The 19,481-nt window shown below is 41.4% G+C and overlaps 1 protein-coding gene across 11 annotated transcripts in view; it reads right to left on the bottom strand.

Moving 5' to 3' along the window:
- LOC111862524 (cytoplasmic dynein 1 intermediate chain) overlaps nucleotides 1–19,481 on the bottom strand; it is a 63,084-nt gene continuing 43,603 nt past the window's right edge. For 8 of the 11 annotated variants that reach the window (XM_023847996.2, XM_023847998.2, XM_023847999.2 and 5 more), the window contains 8 exons: nucleotides 14,163–14,318; nucleotides 13,126–13,282; nucleotides 11,975–12,229; nucleotides 10,529–10,646; nucleotides 8,957–9,188; nucleotides 3,736–4,028; nucleotides 2,135–2,269; nucleotides 1–712 (listed from right to left, as the gene is read on the bottom strand). In XM_023847996.2, the coding sequence (XP_023703764.1) occupies nucleotides 548–712; nucleotides 2,135–2,269; nucleotides 3,736–4,028; nucleotides 8,957–9,188; nucleotides 10,529–10,646; nucleotides 11,975–12,229; nucleotides 13,126–13,282; nucleotides 14,163–14,318 (1,511 nt within the window). In that variant the 3' untranslated portion in view covers nucleotides 1–547. Of the gene's footprint in view, nucleotides 713–2,134; nucleotides 2,270–3,735; nucleotides 4,029–8,956; nucleotides 9,189–10,528; nucleotides 10,647–11,974; nucleotides 12,230–13,125; nucleotides 13,283–14,162; nucleotides 14,346–19,481 lie in introns of all 11 variants that reach the window. The other 3 variants (XM_023847997.2, XM_023848000.2, XM_023848004.2) reach the window with 1 other exon arrangement.

Raw genomic sequence — 19,481 nt, 5'->3', positions numbered from 1 at the left:
TGCCATTTACGATTATAAATACTTTCCTTCCATATTTTATTGTACAAATTACTGAATCATAAAGTTGTAACATAACAGCACCATAATTAAAACCAATTCTAGCAATAAATTATTTTATACTGAGAACACAATTACTTACAAGCAATTTAATTTACATATGTCAAAATGAAGCCACAACAAAGTTCCTTTTAAACTTCACTGAGTCAATTACTGGAAATAATACAATAAGCAAAAAGTAATTCTCCACTGGTTAACGAGCTTGTCTTTAACATGACTGTGGTCACTAGAAGCTTCATCGAATTGACACAAAGAAAAGCAGCTGGATACCGTTGGAATGCAGCCAGAAGTTGCAACCATGAAGCCACTAACATTCTTTAAGGCAAACAGCGGCTTACAAAATGGCAATTGACCACATTTCAGAAAGTGTCTTCAATCTGTACAGCAACGATTGGAATACTAAACATGAACCCAAAAGAGGATTACAGCTCTTTTAGTGGTAATGACAGAATACAGTACTAACTCCATGCAGGTATGAGAACGTAAAATCCTAACGCAATGGGTTGGGAGAGAGAGACGCTAAATTTCCAAGGCTAGATGGGCCCGAGGAGCTCAGGTTCAATTTGTCAATCTCTTCATCTGCTTGGTTGTTCTTCAGCTCTTGCAGTGTGTATACAAACTTGCTCCAATCATCAATTCGTGGCTGTGACAGTTGCTGAAACATCAGAAAACATTACACGTCAACTGATATCTTTTCAGAATTAATTTTGTTGTTTATTTAATGCTGCTGTCAGCAGCTCGGTCTATACAGCATTGAATGAACGGATGACTTGTGAATAATAAATTGCAAATGGTGCAATTGACGTACTATCTGAACATGTCTTGAGAGACTGACAGAAACCTAGAATGCTTATGTCCTGGCCAAGATTCAAACCTTGCACCTCCCAAATAAAAATCTAGAGCTAGTCCCTATCGCTGGAGACCAGCCAGGCCCAAATAGGTTCTCTTTCACATGTGAAGATACAGTCCTGTCTCTAAAACACTGTTTGTCAACATTGTGGATTATCTGCTCAAAGCAAGAACTGCGGAGCTATGCCATTGCTATGCAATGACCACGAGAGGGGGAGATATACCAGAGCCGTTTTGAGGCAACAGCTCAGTAAACACATTCCTGCGGAAACGAATAATGCAACAGTTGGGCTGTAACAATGTAAATGGGGTGTTCTTATGGTGGTCTGTGCCGAGAGGTTATAAGCGGGAGGAGGTTTAGAGCTTAGTTAGCTTGTGTGGAGGCAGGCTCGAATACGTCCACTGTAGCCCAGCGAGTTGTAGGAGGCAATAAAAAGGGAACCCAGTGCCTTGGGGTATAACTGGGCCACACTGTTCCTGGGCAACATAAATAAGGGGACCTGGCCCTCCATGCTGGGGGAGTCTCGAATCTGAGACAGTAAAATGTGGTCATGAATCCCATGGGACTTGGGGACTCGGGAATGACTGCTGGCGAGAATCAGCATCAGTTGTAAAAAAAAAGAGACCCATTCTCATCAGAGACAATGTTACATAAGGGCTGTAACCACAAGTGTTCAGTTGGAAAATAAAATTACTGGTTGTTAGTCTCATGGGGCTTGTGACCAAGACGAACTGATTGGCGGTAAACCATCAGTTGTAAAGTAATGCTGACTAACTCTGATCTCAGTCAGCTGAAAGTCAGGCTGGGAAGAGAATAGCAGGAGGTTGGTGTGAAATGACTGCCAGCCTGGGAGATAGTTGAAAGTTAAGTTTTGTATGGGAGTCTGTGAAGAGAGGACTTGAGTGCATAAAGTTGAAGAATCTCCAGTGTTAGAAGCTGATACCAGGAAACAATTAGGGAAAGCAAACCAAGAAGACTTAGTGTGTGTACTAGCAACAGCATTATAATTACTTGTACTTACGAGTTGTCAGTGTAGTATAAGTGGCCAATAAATCACGTCAAGTCACACCTCTACACGTGACAATACAGAACAGGATGATGCACTATGTCCAGAAAGTCAATAACTATATTAATACACTACTGTCACAAACTTTTATACCTTACCAACATGATATTTCCTTCACACTCATAAGGTACAGTGTCCCAAACACAACACATATAACTTACCTCTCCCACATCGTACACCCATATCTTCCCCATATCATCACCGACTGTCACGTGAAGCCCTGACGGTGTCCAGGATACCCTGTTGAGTGCAGGTGCACCCTCCACCAGGGCACTGGCTGTGGGTACCTCTGTATCCTATTGGCAAGAACACACCATTACTGAACATACTGAGAAAAACACAGATCTTCTGAGCATGTCATTCCATGTTGTCTCGTGTTCAAGGAAACGAAGACTTCTGACACTGCCGCAGAACAACAGCTCTGATAATTTGGGCACCGACCTACATCTCAGTTCTTTTAAAGTAAATGTCTTGAGAAACAGCCCTGTTGCCATCAGGGTCATGACATAAAGCATGACATCCTACTCAGCTGGGCCATTACTCTACTCCATCCTGGGATATTTCTATATCCAAAAATCGAGATCACTACACGCATATGCATGCACGTGCACATAAGTTCACAGAATCAATATGTTCAATTACACAGTGCAATCTCTCTCGCCGAATAGTATGAGAATTTTTTGTTGTTCCATGTTCACAGACATTAGAACTACGGTAAGACCCCATCAGCTACGCGTACCTGCTATGGATTCATGATTCCATCATGCACATTTTGCACCAATCAGCTGCAAGAGTAAATTCTCACTATATAATCTGGGTGCTCAAGTTCATGAATATAAACTACTTTGTAAGGTAAAGCTATCTCTCTAACAGGTCGTGAAGGTCCACAGGGTTGTGAGACATTGAGGCTCCCACATTTTCTCTGGACAATCGGCTCACAGATGGTGGTAAGGTTGTCATCCTTACACACCATCTGTCCTTTACCCTCCAGGAAAATTTCTGGTACTCATTTCTGTTAGAGGCTGAGTTGAGCCCAGGGCTATAGTGTGGCTGGAACGATTAGGTCAATTGAAAAACCCACCTCATCGGGACTCAAACCAGCAACCTTCTAACTTGTAGCAAGTGCCTCCTACTGCAGATATTTAGTAGTGAGAACTCAGATCCCAGTGAAATTACAATTTCTTGCGTCAGACAATTTATATATTTTTAGTACTAGTCTCTTACCTATGTCTGAATATCTGAAACTTTCTTCTTCTACCACCAAATTCCTCCTGTACTGTTTCTGTCATAAAAATGGAATCTGAGAGATGAAAGACAATTGGAAACAGCAGAGATGCAGTTCCTGAGGTATTCAGCAAGTTACACTCTATAGGAGAAGAAAAGGAAGTCACAACTGGGAATGGGGAAGTCGGACAAGCAAATACATGCCAGGAAGAAAAGCTGGATGGAACATCTACAGATGATGCCATGAGAAAACAGCTACCAAGAAACTTTAATATTATCAACTAACACGAAGACATAATCCAGCAAGACCAAGATGATAATGGATTCATGTTTGAGGATGGAACAAACTAACAAGCTCCAACCCCTGCAGGTTATGATAAAGATGGCTACAAATATGACAATGAAAATTGAACTTGTGATACCATTTTCTAGAAACTATGTTCACAAGAGCCCACAACTGGTCCCTATCCTGAGCCAGATATATCCAGTACCTACCACCCAATCCAGTATAATCATGACAACATGGAAATGAATTCACCTGGTTCAAGTCCCAAAGATCAAGACGTCCAGTACCATCCACAGTAGCAAAGAGCGCAGGGTGAACAGGTGACCAAGCTACGTCATACACGTAGTCTCCATTGTCTTCGAATGAGTACAGGGGTCGGTTCTCCTTCACACTCCATAACTTCACAGTCCAATCAAATGATGATGTTAGGAAAAGATGGGAGAAGTCAATTGCTCCCTGAACTGAATGGGCAGAGATTCCAGTCACTGGGCCCTGATGTCCCTCGTATGTCTCCGTTACGCCAGCCTTGCTACCGTGGCGGCACGCTGCAAGCAAGTGCATTCACTTCAGTACACTTTACAATCAACATACGCTTCTCAAAAGAAAAAAAAAACAACCTTAAACCCCCCCTGTGACAGAAAACAATATTGTCACAGTTCCATTTCCTTCTTGCAATCGACACTTATACAGTGCACCCGAAAAGACTGTTTTCATACCTACTGTTCCCACTGGTATGACTTGGGTTCCATTACTTTACTCCCTCCCATATCTGACTGACCACCCTCCTCACAACCCTCAAGATGAAGCAACATGCCCCTCCAAAATGTTAGCAGCCAACCACAGGACTACTCTGTCAAAAATTTCAAAAGTATCTACAAACATTTGTCTGTTTGTGTGATGGTAACTCTTCCATGTCTATCTGTAAGATGCAACACTACAAGATCATTTATCGACACCATTATTATCTCAGACTACACAGCGTCAAACAGTCAGATGATGCTGAATTGGAGAGGACATGGAGGCAGTTGTGATCTAATTTAAAGTGGTATCCTGGGAAAACTGAGGAAAACCATGAAAAACCCAACACTGTCCTAGCCAACTTTCAACCAGGCCGCCTACTGAACAGAAGTCAGAAGTCTCAGCAGCACACACACAATAGTGTCAAATGGTAGGGTGACTAATAAATAATGAATTGGTAAAAGTTGTCAAAGTATATTTTGATAAGCTACTGCAACATTTATCTGAAGTGAAACCCTCAATTAGGACAGCAAATCTCTGGGCTGAGACTTGAAGTTGGGTCCAACTTGAAGTGCCAACCATTACTTCAATGTGGTGTTTAGTACTATAGTGTTATGCTTCAAAACTTCCCATTAACAATTAATGTTTTCAACAATATGTCCACAGATGAATAAAAACACCACAGGAACTCTGAAATTAATGGTAAGGTAAGAAAAGGTAAAGTTATCACTGTAACAGGCCACTGAGGCTCCCACATTTTCTAGACAATCAGCTCACAGATGGTGGTATCTATGAATTTTTAACCAACTGCACACCACGTGCTAGATTGGCTAAGGGTACGTAGGATGAAGCCTAAACAGCAAAGTTATCAGCTCACCATTAACATTCAATGGCCGAGTGTTTTATATATATATGCAGCAAGCAGCACCCCAAGTTGGCCGAATGTTATATATATATATATATGTGGCAGGACACGTGCTCTCTTTGGGAGTGCTGACAGTCTGACCTTGGATTTGAAACTAAAACAAACCTATGCAAGGTCATGTCAGTGGTTCATTCCTTAGCTCTGAACAATGAAATTGTTTATCACGGTACTGGTTTCGATAGTATTTACGTTTAGATATGACTGTTTATGACCTGGTCAGCCAAATATAGCCCAGCTTTATTTTGAGAACTGATGAGGAAATATTCATCGGTGCTTGCATATGAGTGCTTCCACGGCCTTCAAGGAAGTGTGACACATTGACGAATTGGTTTTCAGTGACGAATTATCAGTTAGGAAGTCAGTGTCGGACTGTCATATATATCTTTGTGAATAAAAGGCATCTTCACCACTGTGATTTTAGGTATCAGTGTTGGACTGGCACTCTTTTCAACTAGTAGTATAATTTGCTTTGCATCACTAATTTGCGGGTATTACTAATAGGTGAGAGTGTTACTTTGTCAATCAACGTAATTTATTCGATTTTGCTAGAAACTGCCCTCCCCCAAGATGATTCTTCAAGCACACAAGGCGAATATCGCGGTCAGTGGCGTTTCTTGGGAGGAGGCCAAGGTTATCTGGGGCCCAAGTGAGTCGACTGGAGGTGAAACATTCACAACACTGGCCAACCAAAGGGAAACAAAGACATGTGTTTCGCTAAATACGAAAAGCAGGAGCACAGTCTTCTACTGTAAAAAGTGTGATTTTGCTCTGTGTGAGGCAGACTGCTTCGAGAAGTGCCACGTGCGTCAGTGTATCGTAAACTGCGAAGTGACGTAGTTCAAACTCGTGTACAGTCTGAACAAAATATTATTGTACAGGTCTACTATAAATGATTCATTCGTTTTTAAAACGCTATATTTTCCAAAGTAATACACGTACAAACATGACTGGTATATAAAAAGAACCATAAACTCACTAAGTTTGTATTATTTGCACCAGTTGGCTGCACAAATTCAGTGCCTTTACAAAATGGCAACAAAGCAAGAAAAGTGTTTTTGTTTGTTGCAATATGCGAGATGTTCGTCTGTTATAGCAGTGCAACGCGCATTCAAAAGAGAGTACGGAAAAGAACTGCCATGTAAAGAAAGCATTTTGCGGTGGTATCGGCAATTTAAGGACACGCTGGATTGGGCGTGTTGGTGAGGATGATGTAGCTCTGTTCACTTGGCCCCCCAGATCACCTGATCTAACGCCTTGTGAGTTCTTCCTTTGGGGGTACATCAAGGATCGTGATTACGTACCCCCACTGCCAAGAACACTAGTAGAGCTGAGGGAACGCATCGATGCTACAGTGATGACCATTGACAGGATGATGCTATAAAATGTGTGCAACAAGCTCGACTACCACCTGGACGTGTGTTGTGTGACCCAAGGGGAACACAGAGATCATTTGTAGAGTGTGAAGAAAACTTGGTGAGTTTACGGTTCTCTTTATATATATCAATCATATTTGTACGTGTAATGTTTTGGAAAATATAGCGTTTTAAAAACGAATGAATCATTTATAGTAGCCCTGTATATAGTTTGATTATATTTACAATACCACCATGATTGAAGGTTGAAGAAAAAACAACAGGTAAGTACTTTGGGACTTCATAACATATATAATAAAGATTATATTTTGCACTTCATGACAAAATAATCACGGTTTATTTTCGTTTGTAAAAATTGCTCTTCTGTGTATATGTAGAAAATTTTACTGTCTTTCAGGTTGTTTTTAGTTTGTATTTCTATGTTGCATAGAACATAAAATATGTATTTTTTTTAAGGTTTGCAATGTTAATTAATTAGGGCCATTTAAATATCGACCGCAGAGGGCTCCTGGCAATTTAAAAGTCCATACATTAAAGGTTAATCAGTTAGTACAGTATTTCTGACAAGTACATGACACTGATGTTTAGAGAAAATAATGAGCTTCCATCTATTATAATTGTGTTAAGTGTACTATCTTCTTGGATGTGAAGCTGTGTGGTCTGGCAGAAATTTAATGGCATTTCAAATAAAGTGCCTCAATGTTCAGGGTCACAGTGAACCAAGTAAGGTCCTCTGAAACATCAGTAACGTACATCAAACTATATGCAGGAACATGGCAGAAGAAGGTGCTCTTTACATTGAAGAATGTGATAACTTCAAATGAACATTTCCATTGTTAAATTAAACATAACAAACACCATCTACTGCAACCAGTTTTTAAATAAAGCCTCACATGTTTTGGCCATATACTAGATGACCTTGAATATGGCCATACAAGGCTGAAGCACGTTGGGCTACGAGGGTCGATCAATAAGTACCCGTGTTTGAAGACAGGTGGCGTTGCTGAGGGAAGTTGGCTTTACCGTCGTGTACTGCCATCTGTCAAACGACCCCATACTAAATTTCAGACTGATTCATAGGTTAGTTTTTATTTGGCAGCCAGTTGCATCAGACGTGTTTTGTCTTTCTTGATACAATGGAGAAAGTGCAATATCGATCCGTAATTCGCTTTTTATTTTTGGATGGAAAAACATGCGAAGAAATAAAAGCGAAGTTGGATGCCGTCTATGGGGACCCTTCACCATCTATGACAACCGTGAGATATTGGTTCAACGAATTTAAACGTGGTCGTACATCTGTTTTTGACGAGGAGCGGCCGGGCCGCCCGGCAGACGTCGTTACCGAGGAAATCGTTGAAAAGGTCCATGACATGATTCTCGCTGATCGCCGAACTAAAGTGCGCGAAGTAGCAGAGGCCATAGGTGTGTCGTACGGAACGGCACTCAATATTTTACATGATAACTTAAGTATGAGAAAGGTGTCAGCCCGATGGGTGCCGCGGTTGCTCACGGTGGACAACAAGCGGATACGGCTGTCAATGTCGAAGCAGTGTTTGGACCTCTTTAAGCGAAATTCGCAGGAGTTTTTGCGTCGAGTCGTCACCGTTGATGAAACCTGGATACATTATTATACGCCAGAGACCAAGCGACAGTCAAAACAATGGATTTTTCCGGGTGAATCTGCTCCGAAGAAGGCAAAGACGGTCCCATCGGCCGGAAAGGTCATGGCCACGATTTTTTGGGATTCGAAGGGAATAATCCTCATGGACTTTTTGCAGAAAGGAAGAACGATCACGGGGCAGTACTACAGTGAATTATTGGACCGATTCGATAAGAAATTGAAGGAGACACGGCCCCATTTGGCTAAGAAAAAGGTGCTGTTTCACCACGATAACGCACCAGCACATTCATCTGGAATTGTCGTAGCCAAATTGCATGAACTGCACTATGAATTGCTGCCACACCCACCGTACTCGCCTGACCTGGCTCCCTGTGACTTTTTTCTGTTCCCCAACATGAAAACATGGCTCGGGGGAAAAAAATTCAGCTCAAACGAGGAGGTTATCGCCGAGACAGAAGCGTATTTTGAAGAGTTTGACAAATCGTATTTTTTGGAGGGGTTAAAGAAATGGCAGAAACGTTGGGAAAAGTGTATCGACCTGAAAGGAGATTACGTTGAAAAATAAAAAAAAAAAAAGTGAAAAACTTGTGTCTTTATTCCTAACACAGGTACTTATTGATCGACCCTCGTATATGACCATTAAACACCTCGATGCATTAGATGGTGTTAGTTATAGTTAATTTCAAGTAGACAGTGCATCAAAAATAATGACCTATATCAATATTTCTGCTACGATTTAAAGGTAAAGGTTTATTGGTGCAAGAGCATTTAGCTCTGAGTGGCTGGCAGTTCTACGGGGAGGTGCGACAGTCTCACCTGTGTACACAGACCCTTCTTCACTTCCTACGATGAAGTTGTTGACGTCACCATGTGGAAAAGCAAGACATGTCACTGCTATGGGTTTGCCTTGCTTGTGCTGCAACTCTAGAGTCTCCTGTGGCTGGGAAAGCATATCCAGACTCCATGAACACAGTCTCCCATCCGTAGACACGCTTATCAAGTTATGTGCATTCTGGGTCCCAACCACACTTAGGCAATACACAGGATGCTGCAACATGTAAATCTTCTGTTTCTTTCCATCCTTACAATACTTGCTGATCTTAAGTGTTTCTATGTTACATATGCATTAATACAAGCCTCCCTTCACATGTTAGGTTAGGTTAGGTTTTCCTCTTATTTTTTTTAATGCTAGTGGGGTGGGACTAGTCCCTTGTACTGCGGCCACTTCTGGCCTATTGTACCAGCCCCAGATGATAGGTGAGGGTGATTGTGGAGCAATTGGTGGAATGAAGATTGGCAGGATGTCACATCCCACAGGACATTCATCTTAATGATGAGGTCTGCTTAAGTTACTGTACCTGTATTACGTCATGGTGAAGATATACTTCGTAATCTGCCACAAATATTCAAGTTACAATATACAAGAAGTTCTGGCAAGAAGTATCATCCACTTTCCTCTGATATGACAAGGACCACATAAAAAATTAAAAGATTAAGGGAGAGATACAGACAGACAGCAAAGTGATCACATAAGCCTCCTTCTATTTTTTCAAAATTAGGAAAGCAAGCTTACAAGAAGACAGATCCTGAAAGAGGGCATACATTTCAATTTGATTTGTGTGAGTACCCTGCNGCAGGAGCCGCGGCCGCGGAATTTAAATGACCACGTCAAAAGGTTAATCAGAGGACAACTTAACAATCATGAAATATAGAAAGTAAAATTTAAAGGGAGTAAAGTACTGTAGTAATAAACAGAAGAGTAAAAGATGAGATTACATAAAAAACAGAAAACAAAGTGATATGTCACCAACATACTTAAAAAAAAATCCAAACAAGAGGAAAAATAGTTACTTAAACATAACTACATAAAAGAAAATGTAAAGCTATCCCTGTAATAGGCCACGGAAACCCACAGGGTTATGAGAGGTCAAGGCTGCCACATTTTCTCTAGACAATCGGCTCACAGATGGCGATTAGGTTGTCAGCCTTATGTGCAGGAAGGCCTACCTGTACCCTCAGGAATATTCCCGGTACTTATTTCTGTTAGAGGCTGAGTCAACCCGATGGCCATAGTGTGGCTGGAAGGATTAGGTCAACTGAAAAATCCAATGAGCTCATCGGCAAGCAAACCCACAACCTTAATTAACATTCAAAAACATGAACATGAGTCAATCCATGGCAGTGGCAGTGGTGGCAGAAATTATGACTGATGATGATGATTATGATTTCATTGTCACTGCTGTTGTTAAGAGGTCAGTTAAGTTCCCTGAATGTCTCTGTAACAAAGCATCTAATAAATCATACTCAAAATAAAAACAGATGGAAAATTAAAAGAAAGGAACCTGCAGCTGCGGCCATTAGCACCAGATGCAGAGTCACACAACTTACAGTGTGCGCTGATGTTGACAGAGGCGTGCGCTGTATTGGGGTCCTCTTCTGCACACGGTTATCCCACAGGACAATCTGTCCTGAATATGTTCCGCCAAGCACCAGATTGGGATGGAACCTGGAACACATTTCATAATGAACTTGCCTGTACCAAGACTATAGCCTTCTGGGATGTGATTCAGTGCAGCGCTGCAGATTACTACCAACATTTCGGAGAAACCTACTTGCCTCCATATTCAGGGTGCAAAAACCTGAACCATGAAAATGGAATCCAGGGACTGACAATGCAAGCCTTCTGACAGCTTCAGTTTCTATGGAAGAAAAGTCTCTGCTGTAAATTGCAGTGGTTCATTACTCAAAATTTTTTAACCCTCTTGGGTTATGACACTGTGTAGCCTTGCAGGTGTGCACCAACATTTCGGAGGAACATAGTGCCTCCATCTTCAGAAAAAGCTCACTGGAAATGCATTCCTCTCAAACACAGATACCCACCTACCTGGCTTCATGGTATCATATCCAAGACAATTGTGACACACAGTAATTCCTTCATGTAAGAAAAAAATCTGTCACCTCGAGGTGACAAAGTGTGGGCTGCTTCATGATAAGATGCACACTGCTACATCACTGCATTAGAGTAAAAATATTCTATAACTATTGGATATGCCACAGACATCTCCTCCTGTTCAGAGATGAGACTGCACAGGTGTACCAACATTCTATCAAGCCGCCTGCTGTCAGCAGCTCAGACAACACAGCAACGAATGGTCGAACGGCAGCTTAATGATGAACTGGCCTGAAATTAAGTTCCATCCCAGTATTTACCTGGAGGATGTGGGGAAAGGTAAAGGTAAAGTTGTCTGTATGCTCAATTCATCAAGTACCATGTCTCAGCACTAGATGGAGGTGGGTGGTCAGCTTCATGGCCCAGCTCCTTTACCCACAGAGGAGAAAGCCTAGTCCTCATTGGATAGGAGGCTCGGTGTGCATCTGAAACAGTCTGGATCCTGTGGCATACAAAAAAAAACTTACCCCTACCAGGAATCAAACCAGGTTATTCAGCCAAAGAATACCTCTACACTGACTAACCTTTAAGGATCTTCTTTTATTGCTAGTGGGGTGGGACTAAGTCCCTTGTACTGCGATCACTTCTGGCCTATTGTACCGCCCCAGATGATAGGTGAGGGTGATTGTGGAGCAATTGGTGGAATGAAGATTGGCAGGGGAAACTGAAGTACTCGGAGAAAACCTACCTTAGAGCCACAAATCCCACTTGACCAGACCCGGGATCAAACCCGGGCCGCCATGGTGGGAAGCCAGAGACTAACCGCTTGAGCTATGGCGTGGCCAAACCTTTAAGCATACTCAACATCTAAGATAAGCAACTGGACACCTAATGAATATAAGATAGGAGCATTACAACTTGAACCAACTTCCTTTGCTGCTCACCTAGCAAATGTTGCAGCCAGAACTGGAGATTGGCAATGGAAAATGTATTCTGGGGTTGTCTTCTTAAACTTTGTGTTCCAAATTAGGCACACACCATCCGGATCATTGGGTGAATCTTCATTGTTATGGTAGCTAGCTACTAGAAGTTCTGGGTATTGAGGTGACCAATCCAGTGAAGTCAAACAGCGATTACGTGACCAACGATCATCATAGAAGCAACGGTTCAATGATAATCGCAGGCCAGACTTCTCATCCCTGAAACATATGCAAGTTGTAAGGTGAGTTTTAAAGTATAAAGCAACAATATTTGAATCTCCATCAGCTGAAGTTAATTGTATCACAAGTATTACTGCGCTAACTGTTCGCTTTACTCACAGCAGTTACATATACATTCTTGTGGTCAAAACTGATCACTGAATTCAATTTCTCTTTAATAAATCAGAGACTTAAACCTTCAGACATCAGGTCCCAGTATACAACTCTCAACAAAAACCTTATAAATCTTAAAATGACAAAATTAAAAATATTTAAAAAATGCATAAATACAATTTGAGTGTATATTTTCAAAGCAAAAACGACAATAAATTTTTCTTCTTAAAATAACGTCTAACACTGATGCTCCAATGCTTGGGTATTGATAAAATGCAAGACACAAATCAGACTCATCTAAGAACTTTCTCAATGTCTGCCCCATTTATGCTGCAGAAACTAACTTCATGGAGCTGAGCCCTTCTTAAGAAGCCACCAGTTGCACAGCTGCTCTAGAACTTCCCAACATTTTATAGAACCCCAAGGTTCATAACTGTGTTAACACGAGCCCTCCACTGGTCCCTATCCTAAGCCAGATCAATCCAGTCCATACCACTCCCATTTTGCAGACTCTTTGAATAAGGAATCCTCTTACAGTGGAAACCCCATTTAGAGTTCCTTGATTTAAGGTCCTCTCACATTTAACGTTCAATTGCAATGATTCCTAGTCAACATTTCCTTCAGTTTGCCGCTCAACCCACAGCAACGCAACGAAATTTTTGCCTCAGTTCAGTCCATAGATACATCTCACTGGTAAATCACAATATTGTGCCCTCCTCCCTTCCAATATCAGTGTTCTCTGAGTGTACATCCTCTGTACATAGCAGCACTGCAACACTCACCCTGCTTCATCGCCGTCCGCTACTCCAGTGTAGTCTGTGTAGATGTCGACACTTTCAGATACAGCTCGCTCCATCAAACGGCCGGCACGATCCAGAAACCTCTGGAACTCTTCAGTAAGGATTGTCATCTGCTTCTCCTCTTCAGACAATTCTCGCACTGACACAAAGTGAATCACACTTGTCAGAATCTCACACTTTAACAGCAAAAACCTCATTAAAACAGTGGGTTTCAACTTTATAAAAGTTGACATAATCACGCTTTTCTGAAATACACGATGACCATATACAATTGTTAAATACCAGATTCATGACTAACAGAAAAGGCTGACACTGTGACATAACTCAGGAAAATTCAGGGTGCTGGGCTCTCACCAAGGAGACACAGGTTCACCCCAGAATTTCTAGTGACATTCATGCAAAAAGTAGCACTACATTGGGTTTTCTCCAGGTTTCTTCCATTTTCCCCTACTAATCATCACTCCATCACTGCTCCATACTCATCTATCAACATCCCCTGAGTTGTGACAGCCCTGACCAGGCAGAAGGCTATCATGGGTACTAACATGGCCCTCAACACAACAATCTATGAATAAATTAATATGTTAATATCTGTTTATATTATCTCTCAAAGACCTATTTTAATATTGGCCACCCAGTGGTCTCTTTTCTTCTGGCATTCCAACCAATATCCTATATGCATTCTTCTTCTCCCCCCATTCATGCTGCATGCCCTGCCCATCTCATCTTCCTTGACTTGATCATTCTAATTACACTTGGAGTGGAATACAAGTTCTGAAGCTCCTCAGTATGCAGTTTTCAGTGGTATGTATAATAAAAACAAATATTAACACATCAATATTAGTTTTTAATCTTAGACTGTTGTAGTACCCCTAATGATGCGCAACAAGATGCAAACTATAAGGATGACACGACGTGCTCATCCTTTGTGTTTGGAACTTTATCTCTGACCTGGTGGTAGGCTGGTCACAGAGTAAGGCAGTTACTTATGTTTTCAATCCTACTTACTGCAGACTGACCTTGTTTGGCAGGTTCCTGTTTAGGAGGTGCATTTTCCAATGATGTGAGGGCTGGCTGTACTTCCTTCACCTGTGGCAGGCCATGGGGAAGAATGCCTGGTGGCAGTTTGCTCTGGAAGCCGTCCAAATGTGGCAGAGAGCTCTCCTCATCTTCCGCTTGTGACGTGTCATCATAAGTCAAAACTGTGGTGAATAAGCTAGTTCCTTGCATGGTAGCCATGTCTTACCATCATACAGTATAGTCAGTGAACCTACAAAATACTCCAGTCTCGTTTGTATAACCACTTCCCATAAACTAGAGCCCAAAACTTGAAATGCCTAATCATTACAGTGTTCCTGAACACTGTGCTAAATATTCACTTCTTGTGCCAAATGTTTAAAAACTGTATGTATTACTCAGACTGTGGTCATCTGGGCTGTGATACCATGTGGTCTCATAGGTGGACAGCAACATTTCAGAAGAATATGATACCTCCATCTTCGGGGTGACAATACAATTAAGTTACATATCAGCAAGTTGCAAGGAAGTTGGTTGTTCAGCCCTGTCCTGACAGGGACAGTAGTAGAACCCAGTCCAGGGCTGTACAATTGCCTGACTCAATTCAACCCTGAGGGTGAAGGCTGTATGCCCATGAGATGCATTGGTATCCAACAACAAAGCCCCATGATGTTACAATCCACAAGACCACAATACAAACACTAACTGCCATGAAAGCCTGCCAACTTATAAATGCACTAATATTTTCACTTCAGTGCAAAGAAACAAACTGGAATAATCAAGTGAATGCTATGTCTCATACAAAAAGTAATAAGATTAAGGTGTTCTGTGATGTGAAGTTATGTAGTTTGGTAGATAGGACCACTGTTTCAGAAGAACTTTCTACCTCAATATTCAGGAAAAAAAGAGTGCCTGATAACTGAGGCAGTAGGTTCTTCGGGGGGGGGGGACCNGGGGGGGGGGACCTACCGAACTGCATGGTGTCACAACTCAGAAGACTGAAATCTTAATATTCACTCCCATGACATCATCATATCCAAAGATGCTGCAAATTTCTGCAGAGGCACAAGATCAGTATGTGTAGTTTGCACTCTAATCGAAAAGGAGACTTAAGAGACAGAGATTATGTAGGAATGTTCAGTGTAAAGAGTACCAGCATGTGATGGTAAGACATTTCCATTGTTTCAATCAATATAATAGAACAATGAATATATATATTTTTACCACCAACGCAACAATACTTAATAAGTATTTATTTATTTATTTATATAGCACGCACTACATGTTTCGACCTCAATGGGTCATCTTCAGGTGCTGCAAGTTCTCACACACTATTACTGAACTGCATCACTAACATTCCCAATTTTATAAATGGTTCATACAAACTAGTTTCTATTCGATTCACAATCTAGACAAAACTTTAGTCCAAGTCTAACTTAGGTTAGAATTAACAATAAAATACAATAAAACAAGAATAAAACTCAACCTAAAAATCGTACATGTGATATCGTATATGGAACAATATGTTAAACCTAATTTAAATCACGATTTCATATTTAAAATGATTTAGAAATGATTTTTCAAAGTGTTATAAGCCGTGAGTAGCTTTGTGTTTGTTACTGCAGCAGATCACACACAGGCTTCATCAAATTTCTTTTACTGTTAGCTGTACTAGCTCACCGTGTTAGTATCCTAATGTTACCAGTCTTCTAAAGAATAAATCACTCTTCTTTCATGTTGTTGGGAGCCAATGGTTACTGTGTGTTATTTACATTATGCGGTTCCTTGCACTGTGTGGTTCATACTACAGAACAGCACCTGAAGATGATCCATTGAGGGTGAAACATATAGTGCATGCTATATAAATAAATAAATAGATATTAAAGTACTGTTGCATTGACAATAAAGAAATTATATACATGTTCATTGTATATACACTACAGGATGCAATCCTTAAAAATAATAGAACAAATAACGTTTAAATATCTGGGTTTGAATGAAATGTAACTTACTGATTGGAATTCAGAATAAATCTAATTCATTCACAACTGGACACAGAAACTTATGTTATTCTGACATTCCAACTATACTGAAGCCACTGAAAGAAGTTGCATGGATCTCCCTTCCACTGTCATGCTTCCCCCTACAGCACATTCCATTATACTAGTTTAGCTATTAAATGCACACAAATGTCTTGTGCGGTAACCACCCCATAACCTTCATGACAGACATTCTGGGACAGTTCTTAGGAAATGGGGCAGGGGTGGAAGGGAATATTAGAAGCCTCTTTCAACACCCTCAGTACAGCTCACCCTACTCTTCACCTGCCAAGCACAGTATACATTAGAACTTCAATACAATTAAAATGCTATTCATGAAACAGAACATGTAGAAAGCTACGAATGAACAATAATACTGTCTTCAACACTTGGGTTTCAGTGTGTGCCTTTCTGCAGTATTGAAGCATCAAACAGGATCTGACTGTTCAACTCAAGCATGCTTGCCTTATATCCAGAAATTCAGATGTCCTGTAATTTTCTGAGCATATACAGAAGAAAGCTATACTCGGATAAGGGAAAGAAAGAATGCAACAGTGGGAGTTTCAGCCAGCCACTGCACCTGCTCCCCCACACCCCTCCATCAACAATAACAACAAACCAAGAATGGAAAGAGATAGAAAGAGAAGCAGGAATTGGTGGGAGCGAGGAAGGCACATGGAGGAGATGTTGGTGCTGCGAATGTGGGCGGGGAGGGCACAGATGTAATGATATCCCATGCAATCTGTTTTCTACCTTCCATATTACCATAGCATTGTCTTTCTGTGATTCTTCTTGTATTTTATTTCTAATTTACTTTTTAAATGTACCATTCTGTACAGCATTTTCGTGTCTGGTAAACAGGCAGCATATATGGGTGGTTACGAGTGCAAGCAACACAAGTTATGATTTCCCACACAGGTTTAGCCTGTTATTTCTACTGGTATCATCACCACCACCACCATCATCATCAAAACATAATTTAAAGCCTTCACGTTATAAACTGCTTTCACTGCCATCTTAAAGAAGATACACAACACTACAACTCAGTGTTAGTAAAAACAGATAAATGAACTCAATTTGAGTAGCAGCATTAATGAGCAAAATGTTGTATAGTCTTTTCTAAATGTCAGATATCACCCACACCTACAAACACCATCAAAGTCCCAACTGTACAAAGTAATTCTGATGACTAAAATTGTATCCCTGAATCTGCGTTCAAATCCTGTCTGTCCTTTCCTGTCTTTTAGGCTACATAACAGCCACAACGCCCCATGTAAAATGAAAGAACTGAATACTGGAAAAAAAAAAAAATGTTGGTGTCATTCTGCTAATGCTTCAAGAATATATAAAACATAAAAAGGTAAAGCTATCCCATAACAGGCTGCGGACACCCATATGATTGTGAGATGTCAAGGCTCCCACAGTCAGCTCACAGATGACAGTGAGGTTACGTAAAGCTATCCCTGTAACAGGCTGTGGAGGCCCAAAGGGTTGTGAGATGTCAAGGTTCCCACATTTTCTAGATAATCAGCCCATGGATGGCAGTAAGGTTATTATTTATTATTATTGGAGGGGGTGGGTTTCCCCATGCACCGTGACTAATAGTCTATTGTACGTCCCCCTTTGATATTCTACCAGTCGCCATACCCTACCGGTACTGGTGCGTGCTATCAGCCCCGTTCAGCCAACGAGGTCAGCCCTCAGTACCCGATGCTTCCCCCATCTACCAGAGGCACTGGGAACTACTTGGGCGGGAAACTTGCCTAATTTTGCTTAGAGGTCTCCTAGAGACATGAGGATCTTTTACGTGCCGTAAATCTACGACAGGGGACCCACGGCTTAAAGTCCCTCCCGGAGGACTTGTTCCCTGAATTTTTCCGCCCTTAAAAATTCCACGACCTCTGCCAGGTTTGAACCCGCGTACCTTGAGTCATGAGGTGGGAATGTTACCCCTACACTATGGAGGCCGCTTGCAGTAAGGTTAAGTAAAGCTATTCCTGTAACAGGCTGGGGGCACCCATAGGATTGAGAGACATCGAGGCTCCCACATTTTCCAGACAATCAGCTCATAGGTGGTGGTGAGGTTGTCAGCCTTATGCACCGGCCAGCCACCCTTTATCCCTAGGAAGATTCCTGGCACTCATTTCTCTTAGAAGCTAAGATGACCCCAGGGCCAGAGCACAGCTGGAAGGATTAGGTCAATTGAAAAATCCAATAACCTCATCTGGAATTGAACCTGTTACCTTCCAGCTTGTAGCATAGTGCATCAAAGAACTACACTAGCGCGTGCTCCTTTGACAACAAATGATGTAGTCCTAAGTGTGGAACCAACCTGTCAAATTCAAATTGCATTAAGAATCATGTTAAGTAAAGATAAAGTTGTCCCCGTACTTAATTAATTAACCACCATACCATGAAAACGTTTGGGGTACAGGAGGTATAGCTCCACTATTCTTCACCTCAGCACCTGGACATAAGTAATCAGCTTCATGCCCCAGTCAAATTATCCCTTGGAAAACAGCCCCCAGTACCCACTGGATAGGAGGCTGGGTGGGTCCCAGAGCTGGTCTGGATGCTGTGCAGCACAGAAAAATCTCTTGCCTCTGCTGGGAATTGAACCCTATCTGTCCAGCCCATAGCCTGTTGCTATACTGACTCCCAGGAATCGCATGATCACAAAATTTAAATCTCTATGAAAGCTCTTTGGGATTCTTTAACAGTACAACTTCCTGGAATGTGAAGCTGTTGCAGTCTGGTAGAAGTTTACTAACATTCTGGAGGCACATACTGCCTCCATCTTCAGGTCTGCTTGCTAGTTACTTGGATGGCTTACTCAGCTTCAACCTTCAGGACACAGGCAGAACAATCCTGCAAAAATCGGTAAACTTCCACCAGACTACATCAAGTTACATCCCAGGGGACAGTATTCTTCACTGTTACCGTCAAGAAAATCTCAAATCCAATCTCGGAATTACTGTACATCAGAAGTGTATTAAAGAAAACTAATCTTCTGTGTAACAATCCACTGCAATGAAAATTCCCACGCATTTTAAACTGACCTGCTTAACTGCAAACGCTTTCTAATAACCACAGACTTCATAAGCTTCTTAAAAGATGTAAATTTCAAATGTCTTACAAACACAAGACTACAGCTTTCTTCTCCTTCTGCTTAACACTCTGCAGACCGGTGGCATATTTTTATGCCCAGCACTTTTAAACGTGGCAGACCGGTGGCATATTATTATGAGTTTTGGACACGTTATGTTGAAACACACTATACTT

Source organism: Cryptotermes secundus, unplaced genomic scaffold (genome assembly GCF_002891405.2).
Source record: "Cryptotermes secundus unplaced genomic scaffold, Csec_1.0 scaffold1084, whole genome shotgun sequence".
NCBI classification, from domain to species: domain Eukaryota; kingdom Metazoa; phylum Arthropoda; class Insecta; order Blattodea; family Kalotermitidae; genus Cryptotermes; species Cryptotermes secundus.
The sequence above is the reverse complement of the archived record's forward strand: the minus strand, read 5'-3'. Positions and strand labels throughout refer to the sequence as shown.